Below are 27518 nucleotides of genomic sequence, written 5' to 3'. Positions count from 1 at the left end.
CGACTATCTTGGTCGGTTCAAATAAATACCCCGTCCCGCCACACGCAGGAAAAAAGGTATTTATGTCCCCATGTTTAAATTATAAAACCTACGCTACTACTACAACTTTTTTTTTTTTTTTTTTTTTTTTACTATTTATATACTCATACACATACATACATAATACCATATTTAAATTATAAAACCTACTATATTATGCATAACTATTTATTATTATATTATTATTGTATGTATTTTATTTTGGTATTTATTGGAAGATATTTGTGTAAATATTATTGTGTAGCACTTGTATTAACCATTTTATAAATCTAGTACCATGGGACCTATTCCACGTATTTATGCACCTTACTCACAACCTGTACGGGGAAGCTGGAAGAAATCTCTGTTTAGAGATAAGCATTTCCTTTGTACATAGCTTAATTTATCTTAACTTTGTAACTACAATTTTGGTACATGAAAATAAATATATATATATATATATATATATATATAAGGCGAGGACGCCCTGTGAGGGTTAGACCATAGTTCATCACGCTGATCTAGTGCAGTTTAGCCACCGAGGTTGGTTGGTTCTACATTGCTGCTTCACTGGGTGATATTAAAATATCTTTTGTAGAAAACTCTGAAAATAAATTTTTGTAGAAAAATCTGTAAATGGATTAAAAAATTAACTCGGTGGCTATCATTCAGTGTTAGACACTCAGTAAGCGAATCAATCAATAAAGACCAACGCGCGACGTCTTAATTCGTCTAGGTTATAACAACTTACTTTTCACCAAAGTCAAAGTCAAAATCATTTATTCAAAGTAGGTACAATTGTACTCCTTTTGATGGTCGAAATTGGTACGCTATAATGGTGATAATTAATTACGTAATTTAAACTAAAGCTACGAGGGTTCCTAACGCGCCCAAATCTGAGAGTCACCAAGTATCAAGTTTCAATGAATAAAGCCTATACCGAGAAATCTGCAAATCTTATTTCTGTATCTTGAGCTTAACTTGAATTAGCTCGTTCAAGGCCTCTGCCCTTCAATAAGCTATTAAATACTCAGTTGCATGTTCCTTCGTACATAAATCGATACGAGAAAGTGGTTTCTAATGTCATATACCTATTATACTCGCGACTTTACTTGAATTAGCTTAGCGTCTTATCTATGAAAACATCGCGATTAGGCTAAAGAGAAGGTCTTATGTTACCATCTGGTGCTGCGCTTAGCGATGCGGTTTTGCTGGGAAGCTACGGCCATGGCTAGTTACCATCCTACCGGGAAAACTGCATCGCCAAAAAAATTTAGCGTTATCAAATGTGTAGCGTTATCAATTATCAAATGTTAGTGATAATAAGCAGGACCGATGGCGCCAAATTCAGACCTCTAAAGTCGTTCACCCATGCAGATACCGGCTTGAATCAACGTTGGTTAACAATCGCAATCCAATGCCGCGTAGAAACCGATTTGGGCCATATGACTTTAATAAAAAGGTCCATACCGCCGCCATAAGTTAGCCGGCGTCTTTTTAAACTGCATCATCACTTACCATCAGGTGAGAAATTCAAAAAAGTTTCAGTTTAGGTACTATATTTTACTAGCGACACGCCCCGGCTCCGCACGGGTAACTTACGCTATATATAACTTACTACTATATTTTGTAGGGATCTCTTTCGAAAACAAAATATAGCCTACTGGCCTACTAATAGGTACCTACTGTTGTTTAAAAATATCTATGTATCTACCATTTGCGATTTGATAAAGAAAAATCGTCCCTTCCTTTCTAATTATATTTGGAGAAGATACAATAGTACAATAGGTGAGAGTTTCCCAAAGGTTTTATTAAATTACCTGTTATTATTAACTTCTGTTCGGGTGTACCTACCTACCGAAGTTTTTAATAATATGTCATTATTTTAGAAAATTACACACGAAAATGCTGACGAACGAGTGTCAGCCGGCACTATACCTAATATATATACATAGAGGGGTCTCTCCGTCACTCGCTTCATACAAACGTAGTTCCAATTTCAATTGAATACTAAGCAACCAGTGTCCATGAAATTTTGCAGACATATTCTAGAAACTAATATCTACGTCGGTGGTTTTCCAGATTTCTGTTAAAATATTCGGTTTCAAAGTTACGCGGTCTTAAAAATTTACATACAAATCTTTGAGCCCCAGTAATTTTAAAACTACATATTCTTAGAAAAATCTGAAACACCACAGACACAGATATTAGTTTCTAGAATATGTCTGCAAAATTTCATGGACTTTGGTTGCTTAATATTCAAATGAAATGAGAACTACAATTGTATGAAGCGAGTGACGGAGAGAGCCCTGTTAATAGTGCTTTTATAGGTAACCTGTATACCAGCCTCATCGTTAGACACTTGATTAAAAATCGAAAACTATACCAATTTGCGACAATTACTAACAAAACACTAACAGTCTTATTCAAAAAAATCCCTTAACATAGGTTTAAAACGTTCATTAGCTAAAATGCGCATTAGGCCTATTAAACGTTTCATAACTTTCTTTATTCATAAAGGTTCAATAAACCTCTCACAACTAAATTCTCGCTATAGGCTAGTTTCGCTTTGTTATGTTGTCGTTCTGATGAATTCATAGACAAAATTGCAAAAAAACTGGGCTCTACACAGAAAAGTGACGCAGGTGTGACATTTGTTTTCGAATTTCGGTCAATTGTCTGAGTTCTGGAGGATAGTTAGGTATTATCGTTCGGAGTTTTGTTCCGATTTATTTAATTATAAAAATGGAATCAGGAAGGAATTTAGAAATTAGCGTTAGATTTTATTATACTATTTAAAAAAAAAAAGATGTATTAGGTAACAGTATGTATTAGAATTTAGATACAGTACCTGGACAATCATGGAATAAAATCCTTTTTTTTTTAAATTGAAAATATTACAATAAAACTTAAAGCTAGCTTTATCTAATTACTATACAAATCATGCCCGTGTGGAATGGTGCCAAGAATACTGGCTGTATTTCCACGCTTGACAGCCACGCTGATCCGTTGCGCAAAAAATGAGCCAGCCCTTTTTTTACCCAAATCCTTCTCGGTTTATGTAGTTAGGTACTGAGCTGCATCACCGCCATATTTCTTACGTTAGAAGAAATCACATACCTATGTAAAAGAATGATTACATGAAAAGAAACTTCGAAATTAGGTAGAAACTTTTAGGTACCTACTTCACGACGTCCGTCCCTAGCATCTTATGGCAGTTAAAACTTGCAACTCTAGTTAATTACCACAGCCTCTCGAATCCAGAATAAATAACGTACAAATAATAATTACAATGCAATGACACTAGAATCAACCAAAACAAAATAACCTCACTTCCAAACAAATTATCAGCTGTTAAGACAAGACGGCGGCCATCTTGTTCTTTAATAAGGGTTTATAGTAGGGTTCAGCCTGTTATAAGTTATGGAGCCGTTATTGAACACTTTTAGCACTATTGAACGTTTATGAATCATGTTTTTGAGAACTTTGCTTATAACAAGCTAATAAAGCTTCTACAAATTTTTATGAATAAGACTGTAACACTTTTCGCCAAAATGCTCAAAGATTTACTAAAAATTAGTTGAAAAACCAATTTTCATAAAATTTAAATTTAACTCATACGTTAGTATTTAGTAATTCTCTAAAAGTCTAGTTGCGAACACATGCCAATAGCAAGTAGTACAAGTGTAAATTAAAATTTATAACACCCCCGACAAGTGTAGGTTACAGTAACGAGAAAAGAGCTGATAACTTTCAAACGGCTGAACCGATTTTTTTAGATTATAGCTAAGAACACTCTCGATCAAGCCACCTTTCAAACAAAAAAAAACTAAAATCGGTTCATTAGTTTAGGAGCTACGATGCCACAGACAGATACACAGATACACACGTCAAACTTATACACCCCTCTTTTTGGGTCGGGGGTTAATAACACATCATCAACTTTAGGTATTAAACAAGACAATTTGGCGCAATACATTCAATGCAGCGTTGCAAGGTTGCCCGTCTTATAGTTTTCTATACTTATAAATACTTACCATATAATATTATTTCGGAGAGAGGTGCTCTAGTTTCTCCTTTCCCTGTTAACGATTCGAACCACAATGATCTACAAGAGGAACATAATATTATTATCTCTAAAATAGTATCAACCGAAGTTGCAACTTGTGTTACTAATTCATACGGATACCATATTAACAAGTGTGTATGTCTATCTGTCCGTCTGTCTGTCTACAAGCGTTTCACGGTCAATCCGTTTAATCTATTTTGACGTTCGTTATATAGTTAGCTTACATTCCGGGGATGGACATAGGTTACGTTTTTTCCCTGAAAATCAGAGTTCCATGGGATTCTTAAAAGCCCATCTGTTAAACCGATTTTGACAAAATTTAGTAGGTACAGATAACCTGTATCGCGGATGTTAACCTGGGCTACCTGGGCTACTTTTTAACCTAAAAAATCGATGAATTCTCACGAATTTTTTTGATTACTTATAATTTTTTTTCAGTGAACATGGTTTCGTTGTAGTTTTTACTATCATTGACAATATCCCATGGGCAAGATTTTTAATATTATAGCTTGTGCCTGCGACTGCGGATTACATATAAATTTCAAATCCCAGTTTTACCCTTATAAGGATTTAATTTTCAAAAAATCCTTTCTTAACGGATGTAGCTATCTAACATGCCTTTCAGTCTGATCGTCAGTAGTTAACTTTGAGCTGTGCGTTGATCAGTTAGTCAGTCAGTCATCTTTTTATGTTATAGATTTAGATGTTCTTTATAACACTTATACATTTGTGCTGTAGAATATTTATCCAGGACAAAGCCAGGACTATTAAGCTAGTTTTAAGCATTGAATAGGTAAATCCCATTCAGTGGTTTTAAGCAAGTTACACACTTGATCGTAAAAGATAATCTTTTTTACGATCGGCACACGTTTATGTATTTTTTTTTCGTTCGGTTTGAAGAAAACTAGTTCTATGATTAATAATAATTAAATTAAACGATAGATAAATTATCAAGCTCGTTTCAATGTCATCGGATGTCTATGATCAAAATATTATATGAACATAATTTATACTTTTAAACATTTAAGATATAATTTATTGCTCATATTTTGATAAGTAGACTGTTATGTATTTTAATTGCTAGTACCGGGTGTCCCATTCATTCATTGGGCCACATTTTTGCATAATATCTATAACATCATAATATTATGCGTTGCAATTATGCAATCCATTCTAATATTATAAATGCGAAAATGTGTCTATCTGTCTGTCTGCTACCCTTTCACAGCCCAACAGTTTAACCGATTTTGACGTTTGGTACAGAGTTAGCTTATATCCCGGGGATGGACATGCATGGACTATTAATTATCCCACGAGATAACTAAATACTCATCCGCTTAACCGATTTATATGAAATTTGGAACCGAGGTAGCTTGCGTCCCTGCAATTGAAAGGAGGCCTGTGCTTAGTGATTAGTGATAGGTCGGTGACGGGTTGAGATCTTGATGATAAATAGGTATCTAAAAAATTACTAGTAGGTACACTGTTTTTTTTATTCATATATAGGTACAAGTTAGCCCCTTGACTGCAATCTCACTTTTCTTAGCTATAATCCAAGAAAATCGGTTCAGCCGTTTTCTAGTGACTGTAACCTTCACTTGTCGGGGGTGTTATAAATTTCTAATTTACACTTGTTTAAAGTCCTTTTGGTAAATTCGCACTTTTGAACAATCCAAGCTAGTACAGCTGCAGTCATATAACTTAAAAATTCACTGCGAGGATGATTATGCTAAAAAAAATCAGTTAATCTATGCAAGATAAAGGTAACACGCGACGAGCAAATAATTCAAAGTAATAACAAACACTGCGGGATCATAATAAAGTTGCTCAAAGCTTTCACTACACTTAATTCCCTGACATAACACCGAATTTTGTCAAAGCCGACAAGAAGACGGCTTAAAATCAACAAATATGTACAAAGTAAACTCATTTGCATACGCATCAGGGTCCGAACTGAATCGGTTATATTCATAACCTAGATGAGAGTTTTGTATTGAGCATATAGATATTCATAGTGGGGGTGGGGAATGATAAAACTCTATTGCATCGGCCGGACCACGCCAAACCTAGCTTGACATCTCTCGATGTCAGAAAATTAAAGACTGGTAGAAGAATTTGTAGTGAACGAAAATGAAAATTGTTTTAATAAGTCTCATTGCCCTTGCGGCGTTCGCAAGTGCCGATGACAGTGACCACACCATGGAAACGGCAATTAACTTCATCAAGGACTGCAGGGGGGATTACATCTTATGTGTTAAGGTCCATAATTTTATTATTAAAGTGAAAGTGTTGTGAAAATAGACCGTAGTTGCAGTGACCGATCAAGTTTCAAGCGATTTTATGTCTCGGGTAATTTCGTACAGTTTCTCTTGACAGGTGTTATAAATTACCGCACTGTTCTGGAATTGCGTTTGTGTAGCCCTTTGATTGCGCCGCTTACTGATAACTAAAACTTTTCTTGATACTTATGAGTATCACTCATATTAAGTGACTGATTTTTTTCGCGTTTCTTCCTTTTGTCTCTGGTAATGCCGATTGATTCCGCCACTTCCTAAGTTTTATTAATTAAAACTTTTCTTGATATTTTAAATATCTCAAATATTAAGTGACTGGTTCATTTAACGTTTCGTCGTTACAGCTTAACTTACTTTTTTATCCCTGGAAAAGAGTTTAGCCATTTGAATTGTCGCTTCCTACTAATAACTAAAAAAATTCTTGATATTCAAGAGTATTTCAAATACTAAGCGATTGGCTTATTTCGTGTTTCGTCTTTAAAGCTTAACTTACATTTTTTGTTTCTACAAATGCCATTATTTAGCACTTTGAACTGCTACTTCCCATTGATAATTTAAAAAATTCTTCAAATCCAAAAATATCTCAAATATTAAGTGACTGATTCATTTTTTGGTGACATATCCTAACAGCTTAACTTACATTTATTGTCTCAGAAAATGCCATTCTTTTATATTCACTATTTCCAACTGATAATAATAATTTAAACTTTTCTTGATACTCAAAAATATCTCAAATATTAAGAGACTGTAATTTATTGGGCTTTTCGTTCTTTTATTTTTTTTTGTCTCGATTACAAATAAGCTCATGACTACAATCTTACCTGGTGATAAGTGATGATACAATCTAACTTAGAAAGGGAATAGCAGTTTTACTAAAAAACACCCCTTATCGGTTTCTGCATGGCATCAAACAGGAACTCTTAATCACCAGACCAGACCAGATACAATTATCTAGAAAGTCTAAATTCCCAAATTACCTCTGCCAGGAATCGAATCTGTGAATTCCCACTTGTCAGATCATAGCGCTTATCACTGTACCAGGAAGGAAAAGCTCTTGTTGTATGCAATTTACCTATAAGTACAGTATTTAGTGATTTTAAATAGCATAATAATTAGTAGCCTTTAAATTTGTACCTAAATTTTAAGTTTTCTTTTTGTAACCTGTCATTTGTGTTTTGTGGTGCAATAAAGTATATACATACATACATACATACATAGTGATGTGAACCATCTTTTATTAGATTTGTGTTAAAGTGCTCAATTTTATTTTTCAGGAGAAGTTACTGAGGATTGTTGATAACTTAAGAACAGCAAGAAGCATTGTCATTGCTGAAGGTGTAGTACTAAAGGGAGAGCCAGATGTAAGGTCTGGCAAGAAATTGGATTCGTTGCCAGTCGACCCAACAGCCAGAGATGCTGAGGTTAACTATAGACTCATGGATGGAGTTGTAAGCCTATTTGAAACTCATGCTCTTGAAGTTAAGTTGAACGATGCTGATAAGGCGGAAATGCAGCGATCTCTTGAAGAAGGTAAGGGTATCTAAATACATAAAAGGAAAAGTTGACTGACTGACGGACTGACTGACAGACTGACTGACTGACTGATCTATTAGCGCATAGCTCAGGCTACTGGATGGACTAGGCTGAAATTTAGCATGAAGATAGACGTAGATAGTTAAGTATTAGGACGTGGACATCCGCTAAAAAGGGATTTTTGAAAATTCAACACCTTAGGGGTTGGAAATTTGTATAGTAAACTTGGATAAAGTCATGGGCAAAAGCCCATAGGTATAAGCCTAAATTTTTATAAATGGTGTCATTTAATGAGTGTAAGGTACAGTTGCATCACAGGCGATTAACGTTACGTCAAAGTTATTATAAAAATTTGACCAAAAAACAAAATTTGATGTTAAAAATCTGGGTTTGAACAGTGAACGAAAATTTTCCTTTTACCATAATCATGCAGGTTTGATTAATGATTCGTGCATCCCACCCATGGTTTACTGTCAGTCAAAATGATAAAACATTAATTCAACAATCTTACATACAAATATATGGACTTTAGGTAGAACTTGATAATATAACTGACATTATAATACATAATGCTTTGAAAGAAAAAGTGTATTAGAAGTCATCGTACTATTAAAACATTAATTATCGCCTAATTATAAAAAAGTGTTATTTATTACAGTGCATGACACATTAATCAAGTAGAGAGACTAGATTAATGTCAGTATACTTCAAAGCCTATATAATTAGTGTCTAATCTATCTTCAATGAAATTCATAAAGAGGGCACTTTTATGCTCGACTACGATCGACAAATCAAGATAATTATAGTCGACAACAGAACAATAACCTTTGAAGATGATACTTTAAAAACTTTTATTTAACTAAATCGGCCCAAAAGGTTGTTAAAAACCATGACATTGTAAAACTCAAAATTTAAAAAACCCCCGACACAAAAACCTCTATAAGAAAACTAGAAAAGAGCTGATAACTTTCAAACGGCTGAACCAATTTTCTTTGATTATAGCTCAGAATACTCTCGATCAAGCCACCTTTCAAACAAAAAAACTATAATTAAAATTGGTTCATTAGTTTAGGAGCTACGATGCCACAGACAGGTACACAGATACACACGTCAAACTTATAACACCCCTCTTTTTAGGTCGGGGGTTTAAAATTTGGAAAATATTTATGCCATACTAATATTATAATTCATGCTAATAATAATTAATATTATAAATGCGAAAGTGTGTCTGTGTGTTACCTTTTCACGGCCCATCCGTTTCATCGTTTTTGACGAAAATTGGCATAGTCAAAATCAAATCAAAGAGTTATCAGTAGTCACGGAATCAAAAAATATGCATGTGGATGAATTTACAGGCACCAGCTAGTTTTCTATATTTCCATTTGCGCGCCACAAGAAGATTTTTTTTGTAAGTGCGAGAAATCAAAACAAAAACCAATCGAATCGGTTTCGAAATTTCAGAGAAATCAGTGCACATAATTTTTAAGAGTACTTAAAAAGATATTTGCACTGAATAGGGTCTTGGGCTGTAGTAATAAAATGATGTGATGTTTTGTATAGGGATAGTTATATAGTCGAAGACCTTCTCCCTTTTTTTGAAGTCTGTTGAAAATAGTCATCATCATCATCTTCATGATCAACCGTATCGTGATCACCCACTACTGAGCACGGGTCTTCTCTCAGATTGGAAAGGGTTTTAGGTCATCGTCTGCCACGCTGGCCCAATGCGGATTCGTAGACTTCACGCACCTTTGAAGACACCTTTCTGAGGTTCCATCCTGGGGTCTGACGGCCAGGGCCTTAACCACTCGGATATTATCGCTTAAAAATAATATCTCTCTAATTTTTTTTTTTTTTGATTACAGGTCGTGGAAAGAAAAAGGGCGGCAGTGGAATCGGAGGTATAATTGGATTGATCGGAGCCAAAGTCCTTCTCGGAAAACTGTTCATAGTAAAACTCATTGCTTTGAAGGCGTTAGCGACAGCCAAGATCGCGTTAGTCCTGGCGGTAGTCCTCTTCATTGCCTATTGCTTGAAACATGACCATTCCAAGACCACCTACGAAGTGGTACCACATCCCGTACACCATGAAAGTCACCACGCTCCCCATGTGGAACATGTGGCCCATGATTTGGGAGGTCATGGTGGTTACAGCTATGGATCTGACTGGAACAAGAACATTGATGATGCTCAAAACCTAGCGTACAGTGCATACTCGCCTCATAAGTAAATTAGACCAATTAAGCTAGTAAATGCTAATTGCATATTACAGCTAAGCTGCATGTCGGAAAGTTTCATCGTCTTTTTAACTGTCACGCTCGTCAACACTTCAATGTTGTGGCCAGGTTAGAAAAATATTGTTTAAAACAGGATTAAAAATGTGTTTAGAAAGATTAACTGTATAAAGCTGATGTTTTTAAAATTTAAAATATGTTCAGAAACCTTCTTTTGAACATTTGGCTAAAACAGTGTCAACCCTGGTTGTGGCATGAGCGATTATTCGATTATAGCCAACGTAACATAAGCGTTAAAGTAAATCTGGAATTTAGCATGGAAAGCAAACATCGTGTATTGATATTTTCTTCCTTAACAGATTAATTTAACTTGTCATATTTTTTTTTTATTTTTTACTCAGAGCCTATAAAAATGTAAGTACTTACTTAATTAAAACTTTCGTGCAGAATTCGAAATTGGAATTCGCCAAAGAGGCGTATGACGTCATTTCCGGTTCGGATTCCGCGTCGCATGCAGTTTGTCTCGTAATATGCGATATCTGTAACCACTGTACAAAGATTAAATGTATTATTTATTTAACTTATTTTAACTTATTACGCTCAATAAATTATTTTTCATAATCAAACTGTACTTTTATTTACTTATTATCAACATTTTATTGATGAAAAGTTTGATGGTGACCATGATATACCTACTTACCTAATGGTAAGTAACGATACCGAATAATATTAAATATTTTATTCTCAAAAAGGAACAGTTTATCTAAAGTGCATTCAAATGAAGTTTGATTTATATTTGCATATTAACAGGGTTCTCACCGTCACTCGCTTCATACAATCGTAGTTCCAATTTCATTTGAATATTAAGCAACCAAAGTCCATGAAATTTTGCAGACATATTCTAGAAACTAATATCTGTGACTGTGGTGTTTCAGATTTTTCTAAAAATATGTGGTTTTAAAATTACAGGGGCTCAAATATTTGTATGGAAATTTTTAAGACCGCGTAACTTTGAAACCGAATATTTTAACAGAAATCTGGAAAACCACAGACATAGATATTAGTTTCTTGAATATGTCTGCAAAATATCATGGACTTTGGTTGCTTAATATTCAAATGAAATTGGAACTACGTTTGTATGAAGCGAGTGACGGAGAGACCCCTCTTAATCAAACTTGATGATATCATGATATATTGTAGATACGCTTTACAAGGATGATTTCCTTAAAAATATGTTGTTTCAAAACTACACCAGCTCAAAAACTTTAAAAATCTTGGTTCTAACCACAGACATAGTTAATAAAATTTGTAGAGCGTGTCTACTAAATTTCATTGAGTATAATTGGTTGTTATTCAAAGACGAATCAAATCTCGTTTCAATGGAATGCACTCTGTATGTAGGTATGTACCTACTCCTCTTATGCTTCAGTAGATCAGTGAGCAACAGAAATTCGAAAGCTCATATAGGTTCAGTCTCTTCTTGATGCTCTGTTATCATAACTGGCAGTATAAGCTTCACGTTCAGAGAGAAGGATAAAATTTCGAAGGATTTAAAGGAAAAAATTATTGTTCTCACAGTAAAAAGCTCATTCAATCAATCAATGTATTGCAAATTTGGGTTATCTACACACTGGTCTTATCCTAAACTTATAATAAGTACAGTCAAATTTCGCCTCACGGCATGCAATATTTTAAACTATTACAATAATTTAAAAAAATAAAGTTAAACAAGGTTTATTAAACTAACGTTGAACACATGTGTTTGTATGGGCTAAACGGGCTTAAAGTTTGTTCAAACCACGCCTAAGGTTTACCGTTTATGTAATAAGCCAGAATATGTCTAAGGACGTTTGTGCACTCAGTCGTATATGATTCGTTTTCGATCAATATTAATTACTAGTCGATGCCCGCGACTTCGCCCGCGTGGATTTAGGTTTTCAAAATCCCGTGGGAACCTTTTGATTTTCCGGGATAAAAAGTAGCCTATATGCTAATCCAGGATATTATCTATCTCCATTCCCAGCCAAATCCTTCTAGTAGTTTTTGCGTGAAGGAGTAACAAACATACACACACACACATACACACAAACTTTCGCCTTTATAATATTAGTGTGATGTGAAGTACACAAACAACCATCGCATTTCATAAAATTATGAACACGAATGGTATACGAGTGTATAAACGTCCTTATGGTTATAAAAAAGTTATTGTATAAAAAATATTTAAGGGAGTCCAAAAAAACATCCACACCTGAAATAATTTATGTGTATGCGAACTGAATTTAGAATTTTTCTCTAAAGCGTAGGTAACAAAAATTGTAAATAGTATGCAAATTGATTCAACCAGGAATCGAACCCACATCAGCATCAGCTCTACTTAAATTCAAACGTCGTAAAACAATCACACTTAAAAAGAAAACGAAAGCATCATAAATGACTTGACATGTTTGTATGAAAAGAAAGAGTTAAGTTAATATTGCGTTATTATGGTAAATTTCACCATGAGAAAGCACAAAGTTTTCCATTCATAATTAGATTTATATTACCAACCAGTGGAAGTCCACAATTTCGTCCGCTTGGATTACACAAATTACAAACCCCTATTTTTAACCCCCGACCCAAAAAGAGGGGTGTTATAAGTTTGACGTGTGTATCTGTGTATCTGTGTGTCTGTGTATCTGTGTATCTGTCTGTGGCATCGTAGCGCCTAAACGAATGAACCGATTTTAATTTAGTTTTTTTTTGTTTGAAAGGTGGCTTGATCGAGAGTGTTCTTAGCTATAATCCAAAAAAATTGGTGCAGCCGTTTAAGAGTTATCAGCTCTTTTCTAGTTTTCTTGTAGAAAAGAAGGTTACATAACCGTTAGGTTCATAATATTATGTCAATAGACAAATGTCAAGCTGTCAAGATGGACGTTGCCTTGATACATAATTATTTATTTGAAAATGATGTTTTGGAAAACTCTGATACTTTGGATCGTAGGCGCGGAATAGTGCAAGAAAATCGGTTCAGCCGTTTGAAAGTTATCAGGTCTTTTCGGTCTTTTCTAGTTACTGTAACCTTCACTTGTCGGGGGTGTTATAAATTTTTAATTTACACTTGTATCTGTTTAAGTTTAAGGGTTGGATTTTCAAAAATCTTTTCTTAACGTATATCTACGTCATAATAGCATGCATTTCAGCCCGATCCGTTCAGGAGCTATGCGTCGATAGATCAGTCAGTCAGTCAGTATCCTTTTCTTTTATATATTTCTACTAGATTATACCTACCCGCAACTACGTTTACATGAATTTAGGTTTTTAAAAATTACGCGGGAACTATGACGTTTTTACACTGGAAAGAGGTTATGATAACCAGAACTCGTTAAATACCCTGGGCTAAGTGGACTGACAATCATCATTGTCAATCCATACTTAATATTATAAATGCGAAAGTGTGTCTGTCTGTCTGTTACCTTTTCACGGCCCAACAGTGTAACCGATTCTGACGTTTGGTACAGGGTTAGCTTATATCCCGGGGACGGACATAGGCTACTTATTATCTCGGAAAATTAAAGAATTCCCACGGGATTCCTGAAAACCCATACGCTTAACCGATTTGTATGAAATTTGGTATTGAGGTAGCTTGCGTCCCTGTGATTGACATAGGCATTTTATCCCGAAAAATCAAACAGTTCCCACGGGATCTATAAAAACCTAAATCCATGCGAACGAAGTGGCGGGCATCCTCTAGTTTATTATAAATCTATATTCAGCTAAGCCATATTATAGCTATTTAAAAAATGTTGTACACACTTAATAACTAGACACATTCAAATAGTAGAGTCACTTGACAAACAAGATAGCACATAAAAGCCTACTTAACCAGAGTGTTATTAAAGCGCTACGCCCACCTGCAGAATGGAATGGACCCGAGGCAACGCGACTTTTATGATTCCCTAGTAAATCAAGGAATATTTATCGTTTCGCCTGACTGGCTGTGTAAGACACAAAAGAGCTATTTAGACCTTACTTATACCTTATTTAGACCTTATTTAGACCTTATTTATACCTAGTTAGAATTTAGCACAGCTATAGAAACTTTTTAGGACTACACATGAAGCATATTTAAATTTTGAAAAAATGCAGCTCCAACACCTCCCGAAATTAAAAGCGAGAAGCTAAAAAAAACTATAGCTTATTCCTGCGAGTATTAAGAGGGCTCTCTCCGTCACTCGTTTCATATAATCGTAGTTCCAATTTCATTTGAATATTAAGCAACCAAAGTTCATGAAATTTTGCAGACATATTCTAGAAACTAATATTTATGTCTGTGGTTTTCCAGATTTCTGTTAAAATATTCGGTTTCAAAGTTACGCGGTCTTAAAAATTTTCATACAAATCTTTGAGCCCCTGTAATTTTAAAACTACATATTTTTAGAAAAATCTAAAACACCACAGACACAGATATTATTATCTAGAATATGTCTGCAAAATTTCATGGACTTTGGTTGCTTAGTATTCAAATGAAATTGGAACTACGATTGTATGAAACGTGTGACGGAGAGAGCCCTGTTAATATGTTGAATAGGTATTTTTAAAATAATAAGTTTTAGGCAACTAGCATTACTGCGAAGGGAACACCTTCCGAACCAGTGGTAGCACGGTGCATTTGACGATGCAAAAGTGCCTACTTGTAAAGGTTTATTATCGAATAAAAAAAATTCTATTCCATTCTATACGGAACCCTAAGTTGTGATATGAGTGATCTGACACGCATTTGACTAGTATATTTTTAATAAACACTTATACTAGGCAATTAATTATTATTATACTTAATTAGCAATTCAATACTTTATCACAGAGGCGCTAGCGCGCGACGCTCTGCCGCGCGGCTTTTGAGTCTGCACCGTGTTTTATTTTCATTAGACCAATTTCAACTATATTTCAAAGACACTAAAGCAGAGTTTAGATTCTTATAAAAAAGACTCCGCCCCGTTAGATAGGTATGCGTCGAACATTAGGTACAGTTTAAACATTAACGAGTGAACAACAATAAAAAAAGTTGACCGTCTAACAACCAGTTTAAAATTTGGTTCAAACGGAAAGAAAACAGTCTGGGTAGTATCAAATATTACTGTCATCTTCATATACCCGTGGTAAATGAGTTACTTTCAAGTTTTAAACGAGAGTATAGCAGCTTACTGCATCCGCTACATCGTTAGGTTAATTTAACTCCGAGTCAATGATCTTGAAAAAGCGATCGATATCTATTTATCTGAAAGCAAAAAGAAACCGAGATCCAACATTGAATCCGTTTTAAGATTTGCTTTCATAAATATAATGTTAGACTTGTACGTACTTACTGATTATAATATTAGGTTAAAAGTTTAAAAAAAATTACAGTCGAAACTTTTTTAACCCCCGACCCAAAAAGAGGGGTGTTATAAGTTTGACGTATGTATCTGTGTATCTGTGTACTGTGTATCTGTGTATCTGTCTGTGGCATCGTAGCTCCTGAACACGCCTTTTTTTGGGTCAGGGGTTAAAAACAGGAGTTTGAAATTCTAGAAACAAATACATGACGTATCTATAGTTATAAGGACAGATTTTCGTAAAAACTTGTAGTCAACAAAGTTACACAGGCTCAAAAGTTTGTACAAGTAAGTGAAACTTTTAAAACTGCTCATTTTTACAGAAACCCGGTAAACCACGGACACTTATGTTTCTTCTAGAAATTGTTTATAAAATTTCATTAAGTTTGATTGGTTGATATTCAATTCAAATGAGAAGCAACCCACCTTTGTATGGGGCTTACTACGGATTAACTCTTCTAATCTTGTACCTGGTTAAACTAACAGTACACAGACTCTCGCTTGTATACTTACCTATTTACTTAAGTATGTTCCACATTCTTATATTAGTCGATTAGGTGGTTGATTTCCACATGGCAGACTAATCAAAGAAGTCCGTTTATACTATATCGCATCGATTTCTATTCATATTATTTAAACAAAGTTCTGGTGTTAAAAAGATTTCAAGAACCTATAGAAGTTCCAACCTCAAGAATATTCCTAATAGAAGGCTAGTTGGAACAGAAATCATGTTATCATAAGGATTACATTTAACATTAATTTTTTGCACGAATTTAGTACTTAATTCATGCGCAAAATTATATATTTTTACAAGCTTTACCTATTACCTTACAATTACCTACTAGCTTTGTCCGCGTGGATTGAAATTTTTCAGAAGAATTTCTAAAAATAGTTTTCAGCGATGGTCTATGTAATAGAGAAACATTTATGACGTAATAATAATTATGTCACCTAGTCAGTTTAACCTGTTATAATGTTTAGAAGAAGACAAACATTATCTGTAGTGGTACTTTTAGTTCTAATTTTTGAATTTTGTATTTTGTAAGCTTCCAAGCGAATCGGAACGACTAAGTATAAACGGATCCACACCAGTACAAAGTAAAGCGAAACAGGTTTGATGCAGATACTCATTAAAGGCTTTCTATAGCCGGTTTCACGTTATTTTATCCAATTTCATCGCAATCGAGAGTGTAAATTGTGTACTGAACCTTGACTTTGAAATTGTTGTATGAAAGGTGAAAGCACGTAAGGTCCTGCGTCTGATCTCTTACCGGTCGTATCGGATTTCCGTCTCATCGGGCTATGGGAGTGAGGGAATAGAGAGCGCACCTGTGTTTGCGCGTACACTTGTGCACTATAATTTAACTCCCATTGGCCACCGTGGCCGAAATTTTTGAACCTTTTCGAAAATCTCCCTGGCGCTCTTGATAAGTGCTGTGGTCTTATTAGGTCTTATTAGGAGGTCCTGGGTTCGAATCCTGGCAGGGGTGTGGAATATTATAATTTCTACAATCTCTGGTCTGATCTGGTGGGAGGCTTCGGCCGTGGCTAGTTACCACCCTACCGGCAAAGACGTGCTGTTAAACGATTAAGCATTCCAATACGATGCCGTGTAGAAAGCAAAGGGGTATGGGTTCAATAAAAACCACTATACCCCTTCCAGGTTAGCCCGCTTCCATCGTAGAATGCATCATTTTTTACCACCAGGTGAGATTGCAGTCATACTTTGTATCTGAATTTTAATAAAAATCGGTCGGGATCTTTCAAGTTGGTATGAAAGGTGAAAATAATACCTACAAGCTTTCATAGAATAACATCGAGTTTATTAGTAAATTATTCAAATTGGACAATAGTTGGCATGGTTTTGTAGAGGTCTTAAGGTCAGGAAAGATTGACCTTTAGATTCAGTTGTTGGCTTTTGTATGTCTGTTAAAGGTCTAACTTTGACTGGGCGGACAGAATTCTTTTTTGGCAATGCACAGGTACGAACATGTGCATTGAAATAAGGACATATCGAAAGGTTATTTAAAACAAAATTAAAACACTGTCAAAATTAGTATGACACTGGAAAAATCAGCCTAATCCTAAGATTATGGAACCTATACCTATCACTCTATCACTCTCCAGGTTAACTACATAATATTATGTCAACGTAAATATCACGTCTCACGTTACTCCGTTGCGGCCGGATTGAAGGAGAAACCAACAAACAAACACACTTTCGCATTTATAATATTAAGTAGTAGGAAGTAGGATGTAGTCACCCTTTGGTATTCGAAATAATGTCCTCCAAAGAAAATTAATATCCGTAGAGATTGGCGCGAGATCAACGATTTTTGAAATAGTTTGTAAGCCGTGATCAAAACAAACGAACATTCTAAGTCCTAGTACGGAAAAGAAAGATGTCTGGTGGAAGGCTTCGGCCGTGGCTAGTTACCACCCTACTGTAAATGCCGTACCACCAAGCGATTTAACGTTCCGGTACGATGCCGTGTAGAAACTGCCATACACCTTCCAGATTAGCCCGCTTCCATGTTAGACTGCATCGTCACTTACCACCAGGTGAGATTGCAGTCAAGGGCTAACTTGCATCTGAATAAAAAATAAATGAAAAAAATTCACACCGATAACCAAAATTATGATGTTCATAATTATCTACGGAACCTAAAAGAGCGAGGCACGACTCGCACTTTGCCGGTTTTTATACATAAGATAACGCCTGACAAAATGATAAACACTATGTTGCAATATACAGAAATGGCCACAGATAGTCTTCAGTGAGATGGGAAGTGAAAGGAGAGACTTTCTTCGAGTCTAGAAAATAGCTCTATACATCTCTGTAGGCGCTACGAATAAACTTTTTATAAAATATGTAGTTGTTGTAAGATAAGTACAAAGCACAACAAATCATCTAAATGTAAATATAATAAAAGATCACTATAGGTAGGGGAAAAGGGAACAGATTAATGCAGAAAATTCAAAGTGATATTTCACTTATTTAATATCGTCCAATTTTGTTTTGTTCTGTCCAACACTGAACAAATATTATACTCGTACATATTATAAAAACAATTAAAAAACTGGATAATTAAGGAGATAAAAAAAGTTATAACATTTTAGGTAAAAAACTGGATTTGTTTGGTTTCTGCCCCACCGACACGCGATGCACTTTAACATGAACTGAAAATGGGAAAAACCGTGGAAAAACTTGATTATAATTGGAAGGTGTTTTAGATAATATTAAAAGAAGGGTCCAAATCAGTAAAAAAACCTCGGTTTGCAAACTTCTTGCAGCACTTCTTAACAATTTCAAAATGGCCGTCATGGAAATTAAAAAAAATATATAATACGATGGTACGGAACCCTTCATGTGCGAGTCCGACTCACACTCGACTGATTTTTTGTTTAAGGGGCAAGCGACGGGTCTGCCCGCGAAGTTCAATTTTTTTTTGGTTTTTCGCAATTTGTAAACTAATACGACAAAGTAGGCTTATGGCATTCTAGTTGCGACAATGGCAGTATCATCCCCACCTATTTATATAAAAATCTTTACTTGAAAAGGTCCAGTTTAAGAAATTAGCTCTAGTATCGACTAATTTGTGAGTTACAGTCGATACTAGAGTTTATTTCTTAAACTGGACCCTTTCAAGTAAAGATTTTTATATAAATAGGTGGGGATGATACTGTTTTTGTAGCAAATAGAATGCCATAAGCCTATTTTTGTCGTATTAGTTTACAAATTGCGAAAAACCAAATCAAATTTGAATTTAGCGGGCAGACCCGTCGCATGCACCTTAATCATAATAATCATAAAATGTTTATGGATGGCAAATAGTTTTTGGTTACATATAAGCTGCTTAAGCTAAGCTTATAAACAAGCTTCTGTGGTTTAATGAATAATCTCTTTAGGCTTTGAGGTCAAGACCTTATTGGTCCAAGATCCCAGTGTCACCAGACGTTACTTATTTTCTGAGAAACAAAATATGTGTGTGATAGTGTTAGTGTGCACTTTTAACGTACGCATATTTGCTAGCGTGAGGGCCAATGAAGAGATAATTTCTAAAGGCACGTAAATCGTTACTCACTTTTTAACCCCCGACCCAAAAAGAGGGCTGTTATAAGTTTGACGTCTTTATCTGTGTAACTGTCTTTGGCATCGTAGCTCCTAAACTAATGTACCGATTTTAATTTAGTATTTTATGTTTGAAAGGCGGCTTGATCGAGAGTTTTCTTAGCTATAATCCAAGAAAATCGGTTCAGCCGTTTGAAAGTTATCAGCTCTTTTCTAGTTACTGTAACCTTCACTTGTTGGGGGTGTTATAAATTTTTAATTTACACTTCTCTTAGAAGGGGCGGGTCGCTAGTATAATAATAAGTATGGATATTCAGGTTTACCTACATAAAAATTATCACTCAGACTTTAAGAGAAGTGTAAATTAAAAATTTATAACACCCCCGACAAGTGAAGGTTACAGTAACTAGAAAAGAGCGGATAACTGTCAAACGGCTGAACCGATTTTCTTGGATTATAGCTAAGAACACTCTCGATCAAGCCACCTTTCAAAAAAAAAAAACTAAACTAAAATAGGTTCATTAGTTAAGGAGCTAAGATGCCACAGACAGATACACAGATACACACGTCAAACTTATAACACCCCTCTTTTTGGGTTGGGGGTTAACAAGTGTAACATGGAAAATGCCAAGAATGCCGGCAAAATCAGTCTTTTATATTACCAGGTTAATGATACTGGTCAAGATAAACGCCGGGCTTCCGGTTACATCCTTTTAGTTTTAGTACGCAACTCGGCAATAAGAGCAGTTTCTTTTAAGTTTTCGAAAACAATAACACAACTTGGTACCATACAAAATAAATTAAAATGTGTTCATGAACAAATAATTATTTATTTGTTTATTATTAATTTTAATTTTTTCCCCCTTTACTTGTACTACAAGACCTGCCTATCTGCCCAATTTTATGATTCTAGGTCAACGAGAAGTACCCTATGGGTTTTCTCCAATTTTCAAAGTAAGATAAATTATCTAGTGGTTTAAACTATATTATCATAATATGAAAGAACTTTACTTGTGCATTCTAAAACAGATTTTTATTTACATTTATACATTATAGTGTTTGATTTATTATGCAAAATGTCGAAAAAAATAGCCTGACTTGCACTCGCACTAGACATTCGAATAAAAAAACCGGCCAAGTGCGAGTCAGACTCGCGCACTGAGGGTTCCATACTCGGGTATTTTTTCAACATTTTGCACGATAAAAATAAATAAAAATCTGTTTTAGGATGTAGTAAAGCCCTTTCATATGATACCCCACTTGGTATAGTTATCTTATTTTGAAAATTGAAACACATTTAAATTTTTTTTTAATGATGTAACCACAAATTCGCGGTTTTCAGATTTATTCCTGTACTTGTGCTATAAGACCTACCTACCTACCAAACATGATTCTAGTTCAACGGGAAGTACCCTATAGGTTTCTTGACAGACAGACAGACAACAAAGTGATCCTTTTGAGGTACGGAACCCTAAAAACGAGGAATCTCTTTTATTTCATAGTAAAGTTAGTTAAAGCAGTTTTTGTTCATTTTAACAGGGCTCTCTCCGTCACTCGTTTCATACAATCGTAGTTCCAATTTCATTTGAATATTAAGCAACCAAAGTCCATGAAATTTTGCAGACATATTCTAGAAACTAATATCTGTGTCTGTGGTGTATTAGATTTTTCAAAAAATGTGTAGTTTTAAAATTACAGGGGCTCAAAGATTTGTATGAAATTTTTTAAGACCGCGTAACTTTGAAACCGAATATTTTAACAGAAATCTGGAAAACCACAGACATAGATATTAATTAGTTCCTGGAATATGTCTGCAAAATTTCATGGACTTTGGTTGCTTAAAATTCAAATGTAATTGAATTGGAACTACGATTGTATGACACGAGTGACGGAGGGAGCCCTCTTAAGTTTAGGCATGGTATGGCTTTAAGCGTTGTAGGTACCTACCTATGTACCCGTTATATCTACAATATAATATGTAGTTTTTGCCGGTCCAGTAAATAGTTAATTACTCACCGTTTAAAGAGATCATCGTAAAGTGTTACTATTCTAAGAGATGTATAAAATAAAAATTCAATGTTTTAATTTGATGCAATTTGGTTTATTCTATGACTATACATTGATTCAATTAAACGAACATTCAATAAATAGTCCACATTCATTTCGTGATACACGATACTTATAACGAAATATTAACTAAAAAAATCATAAGAGAAAACAAAACAATAATGACAAAGATATATAACAAAGAGATCAATATTGGTAACTATAAAAAGTACATAAAATACTTACAAAGACATACACACATAAATATAACGTACTATTTTATGAAGCTAATAATAGTGTAACTATGCAAACAAAAATATAAATAACAAAGAAATACATATTGTATTATTAAAAATATACATAATAATATATGAATGAATACAATACGGTATATGAACTCAAAAATTAATAAAATATATATATAAAAATATACCATAAAACATAATAATAAATACGAGATAAAAATACCATACTAGACTGGAAAAAAAAGAAAAGATACGGTTATATCACAATAAAAACTGACCAAATAATATACTATTTATAATTAAATACTATGTATACTTTGTACTATATATTATTTTATGTAATATACTATAATATAATTGATATACTTTACAGTATAGTTATGTATAAAAAAAAAAACAAAACTTAAAAGTAATGCAAACCAAAAACAAATCCTTTTCAGTCAGATTACTGAACAAAACGTCAAATCAAACAAAACAAAATATAAAATGACCGAAAAGAAACAAACGATAACAAAACAAAATCGTAAAACATATCGCATACACACACGCACACAAATAAATTAATATTCGTAATAAATTATTATTCGTTAAATATTAAACCCGGGTTACTTATTTGGTAAAGTTATTGCTTGTAGGCGGAATAGGCCAGGTTGTTGGCTTCCTCTCTTGACCTGGACCAGCCACCTTCCCAACCGCTTGGAGCGGAGTGGTGATGGTGTTCATGAGGATGATGTTCCTCATGAGTTGCGATTATGTATTCCTCCTGGGAATGATGCTTCTTGGCCGCGATGAGAGCCTTGATGATGGCAATGATCTTGGCAATGAAGGCGATCTTGGCAAGGATCGCAAGCTTGGCGACCGAGGCAGCGATGATCAAGAGGGCAATAACCACGAGAGCGATCGCTTTAATTTTACCCAAGATGGCGAGGGGGATGAGGAGCTTGAGTTTCTTCTTGAGCTGCTTCTTCTTCTTGCCACGGCCTTCGTCAACTAGAACGAAACAAAAGCACCTTAAAACAGAACAGCTTAAATTAGATTCTCCTGCTTATTAAATGTCCTATCGTATAAGAGGGTCAAAATGGTAGCAAAATATAAGAATAACTAGAAAATATTAAGTTTTTAATAATTTAAGAGAATCGCTAAATGTAATTCGTAATTAACATACATATAGCTTGTTAAACATCATGAGTGATTAGACAAGTTGTTCCAAATGCATTGAAAGGGGTAAAGTATGTGTATGTTGCAGAGAAATGGCATAAACCATTTCGCTATGAGATGTTAAAACGACAGCTCAATTAGACCATTTCACTAAACAACTCTAGTTTCTAAAATAATGAGCATAATTTAGTGACTAGTGAAACACTTGATAATATTAAGATAATATTACCCAGTATAACCTAAGTGCCCGGACTAACCCGTCTAGTACTAAATACTCATTGATTTTTAATAAAGCAAAACTACTGCATGAAAGCTATTGAATGCTACATTTAAAATATCAACAAAAATTAAGATGAGGCTCGTAATATTCAGCAGCAATAAATTATATCAAATAATGTACAAAATGACTGTAATATATTTAAGCTTTATCTACTGTATATGAAAGTTCAAATATCCATAATTTAAAATGAAAGTAAATAGCATTAACATACGAGTAACTGTACAAGTTATTCGTGAAAGCATTTACATCTTCTTAACATAGTAATATGAGATATTATGATGAGAATAATTATTAAAATTTCATTAATTTTTGTAATTTTCCGTTGACCCACAATCTACATTTGCTTACCGACTAGCCATTTCACCTTTGTTTTGGATGTGAATTTAAAAGGAACAAAAGATGTCTGTTTTGTGTGAGACCACGACTTCTTTCAATATACTATAAAAAACTAAAATGTTAAATTAAGGATTTGATTTCATCGCAACTCAAAATCGTCTATACATAAATGGGCTGAAATATTTAATGAATTGTCACAGTTCAATTGTTTTTACGATATACATGAGTTAGCAAACATATTTGTTGCTTAAGCATTATTTTATATAAGTAGGAAAGAAAATTAAAACCTTCAAAAGCTACTTGCTACGAAGAAAAGTTTTAAAGGAAACCATGTTTGACATTTGATTTACATTTCGCTTCGAATGGCTTGAACATTCGATTCGCATACGAAATGAGCATCCACATCCGAACGAGTATATAAAATGATAATTAGCGGGAAGTCTTTGAGATAAAAAAACCGGCCAAGTGCGAGTCAGACTCGCGCACCGAGGGTTCCGTACTCGGGTATTTTTTCGACATTTTGTACGATAAATCAAAAATATTATGCTTAAAAATAAATAAAAATGTGTTCTAGAATGTACAGGTAAAGCCCTTTCATATGATACCCCACTTGGTTTAACTATCTTACTCTGAATATTTTTTTGTGTGGTGTAACCACAAATTCACGGTTTTCGGATTTATTCCTTTACTTGTGCTATAAGTCCTACCTACCTACCAAATTTCGTGATTCTAGGTCAACGGGAAGTACCCTATAGGTTTCTTGACAGACACGACGGACGGACGAACGGACAGACAGGCAGACAACAAAGTGATCCTGTAAGGGTTCCGTTTTTCCTTTTGAAGTACGGAACCCTAAAAATGGAGAGATTTTAAAGTTGGAAACCAGTATCTTTGACACACTTATAAACCTTTCCACGACGCATTTCACTCTTACGCAATTTGTACAGAACATTAATTCGTGACCGGTCTTCGTCTGGATATCTACCTTATGAGAGAACTAGTTTATGCCCGCGACTATGTCCGCGTGGACTACACAAATTTCAAACCCCTATTTTACCCCCTTAGGGGTTGAATTTCCAAAAATCCTTTCTTAATGAATGTCTACGTTACAACAGCTATCTGCATGCCAAATTTCAGCCCGATCCGTCCAGTAATTTGAGCGGTGCATTGATGGATCAGTCAGTCAGGTTTTTCTTTAATATTATAAAGACATGCAAATTATGTTTAATTTTTAATCGCCTTTAAAAGAAGGAAGTTATGTATTCAAACCGTATGAATGTATATTCGTGATTGTCTCAAAGACAGTGAACAGATTTTGATAATTTTTTGACAAGCGTGATTATAGACTAATCCAGCAAACTCATAGCTTCAAATATTGCAAATCATGGTTTATACTCGTGCATAATCAACACTTCACTTAATCGATTGAGATGCAATATATAATACTTATACAATCACATTATTTCAAACAAGCTATGAGATTTTATCCGCATGGATTTATATTTTATTAATCTCGTGGTTCCAAGATTTTCTGGGATAAAAGCTATCCTATCGCTCTCCTGGTCTTTAAGTACATCCATAAACAACAAACAAACACATTTTTTTTTTCATTTATATGGTCTTGATAGTTGCAACGTAGAGATTTTGGTCGAATTGAGTTGTAGTAACAAAGAATTCGTAAAATCACACTTTAAGCCTAAAATTTTCATCAAAAAATAAATTCAGCATTTTTTCAAAATAATTTCAAATGTAAAAATAAATTTTAACATTCGTGAATTAATTGTATTTAACAGGCACGTAATAATTATTTAACTTTAAAAGGCACATAATATCTCATAATATTTTTTATCAGATATATTTTTCTTTTCTTAATTTCATTAAATAAGTTTTTATCCAAATCATGAATCTTACCGTCTCCAAGAGCGCGGCTCTTGTCGTCCTCTTCGTCACCACCATTGTAGCTGAATTCTAGATCACTCTTCTGCAGAAGATCAGTGGTACTTTCCCACAGCCTTTCAGTGAGCTGTTTGTTCCTGATCTCGGGGTCAGTTGATAGAGCTTCGAAGCTCCTGCCCTCCTTAGGGTTGTTGTTGTATATAGTTATACCATCAATGATATCCAACTTGCGAACGGTTCCAAGACGCTCAGTCGCTTTGAGTGCGTGTTCCTGTAGAAAAAGTTTTTCTTAATTAAAAATAATGATAAAATTAAACCATAGTTCTGAGAAAAAGTTTCAAGTCTAATAGCTTGAGTCACTGATGTCCAATTACAATTTAAAAACCTCATCAATGTTCTCTTATACGTTTTATGCACAAAAAAAAAAAAAAAAAACAAAAAAAAAGAGTAATTTCTTTCATTAGTTAATAATTTCAAGTGGATATTTTTTTAGGTAAGTTACCAATCAAATACTTTAGCTGTCGTCGTTTACAAAAAAAACTAAAGCAAAGCTTGTGTTTCATTTATCTTATTTAAGCTCTTTAAATTGATAACTATTTAAATGTATCAGATCTTAGGATTAATAAGCATTAAAAAATACACTATTATTAACAGATCATGTTGATGTTCACTGCAATCGTTCGACAAGTCAATAATTTTTTAACAAATAAACAAACTATAACCCACTGAATAAAGTTATTTAAATGAATTCGTTTATTTAAATAAACTTTGAAATTTAATCTTCTATTCAATTATTTTTGAAGCGATCCGTAACTGTTGGTATCCACAATATATTAAACATTTCCGTAAATTTGAAGCTCGATGTAAATTAATTGGCTTGATTTAATTAGACACGATTTTTTAAAAACCAAATATTTAAAACACGAATTTAAACATCTTGACAGTATTTATTTGAGAAATCTGCCAAAATGAAAAATTTATTCGTCTAATATTTGGCGATTAAAAAATCAGTCTTTTATCAAATTAATATCACTGTCAAACTTGTCACTTTAAAAAACGTCCATATAATGGCAGAACACTAATTTACCTTGAGGCACAAACTCAAATCACTGTTCATGCAATTCACAAAGTTTCCCGCCACTACACGGAGCACTGAGTCCTCCTGAGCTACAGGGTTCGAGCTCACAACCACCACTGCACTTAAAAATATCACGAAAAACTTCATGTTTTGTTTGTTTTAGAACCACGTACTCAAGCGCACCGAATTCGACTGTGATGTTCTGTTGATTGCTAGCAGTTTTTTATCTAAATTGTCCCCACTCTCCAGTTTCCGCGTATTAATATTTTTAAAGTAATCGATGCCTCTATAACTCGTAGAAGACATTATGCCATAGTGAGTGACATAGTTATTCTTTCATTAATATTAATTTTTATAGAATAGCGCACGCAGACATCTTTCTTTTGGTGGTTTTATGCAATAGATAGCACTCAATTAGTTTCATCGAAAATGTAATATAAAAAATTATTAATATATCAATATTAAATTTACAAATATAATTATTTATATATTGGAAGGACGTGTGGCCTAGTTATGACAGCGCATATCAAACGAACGCATTGGTTAAGCAACGTTGACTTCGGTCGGTGACTGGATAGGTAATCCACTATGTAGGTCCGGAATTTGGTCTTAAAGTTTCTTCCGCTCCCCAAAGAGCATGATCTGGTTATCATCATTAACATAATAACTGTAAAAACCTAAAGCGTCGAAACCTGGTTCTGTCAATCGAGTCGTATGCGGAAGGAACTGAGAACTTAACGCATTTTATTATCTCAAGAAAACTTCTACCGTTATATGATTAATGGAAGGGGGCATGACCCTTATGTCATATTATAAAATATTGCCCACATATTTTAGGAAGATAGCATAAAAATTAAAAATTAATTTAATCAAATTAATATGAAAGTAGAACCTTTTGGGATACA

General features: G+C 34.2%; 2 protein-coding genes across 2 annotated transcripts; one reads left to right on the top strand and one right to left on the bottom strand.

The window, feature by feature from the left end:
* The first annotated feature begins 6119 nt into the window (after nucleotides 1–6119).
* On the top strand, nucleotides 6120–10206 carry LOC123877565. Its single transcript, XM_045924382.1, has 3 exons — nucleotides 6120–6346; nucleotides 7656–7911; nucleotides 9780–10206. The coding sequence occupies exons 1-3, from the start codon at nucleotides 6218–6220 to the stop codon at nucleotides 10142–10144; spliced, it is 750 nt and encodes a 249-aa protein (XP_045780338.1). The 5' UTR covers nucleotides 6120–6217; the 3' UTR covers nucleotides 10145–10206.
* Nucleotides 10207–22470: 12264 nt separating this feature from the next.
* Nucleotides 22471–26800, bottom strand: LOC123877563. The gene is made up of 3 exons (XM_045924380.1): nucleotides 26623–26800; nucleotides 25551–25806; nucleotides 22471–22855 (listed from the first exon to the last, which is right to left on the bottom strand). The coding sequence occupies exons 1-3, from the start codon at nucleotides 26758–26760 to the stop codon at nucleotides 22488–22490; spliced, it is 762 nt and encodes a 253-aa protein (XP_045780336.1). The 5' UTR covers nucleotides 26761–26800; the 3' UTR covers nucleotides 22471–22487.
* Nucleotides 26801–27518: the final 718 nt, after the last annotated feature.

Source organism: Maniola jurtina, chromosome 24 (assembly GCF_905333055.1).
Source record: "Maniola jurtina chromosome 24, ilManJurt1.1, whole genome shotgun sequence".
In the NCBI taxonomy this organism is placed as follows: domain Eukaryota; kingdom Metazoa; phylum Arthropoda; class Insecta; order Lepidoptera; family Nymphalidae; genus Maniola; species Maniola jurtina.
The sequence above is the reverse complement of the archived record's forward strand: the minus strand, read 5'-3'. Positions and strand labels throughout refer to the sequence as shown.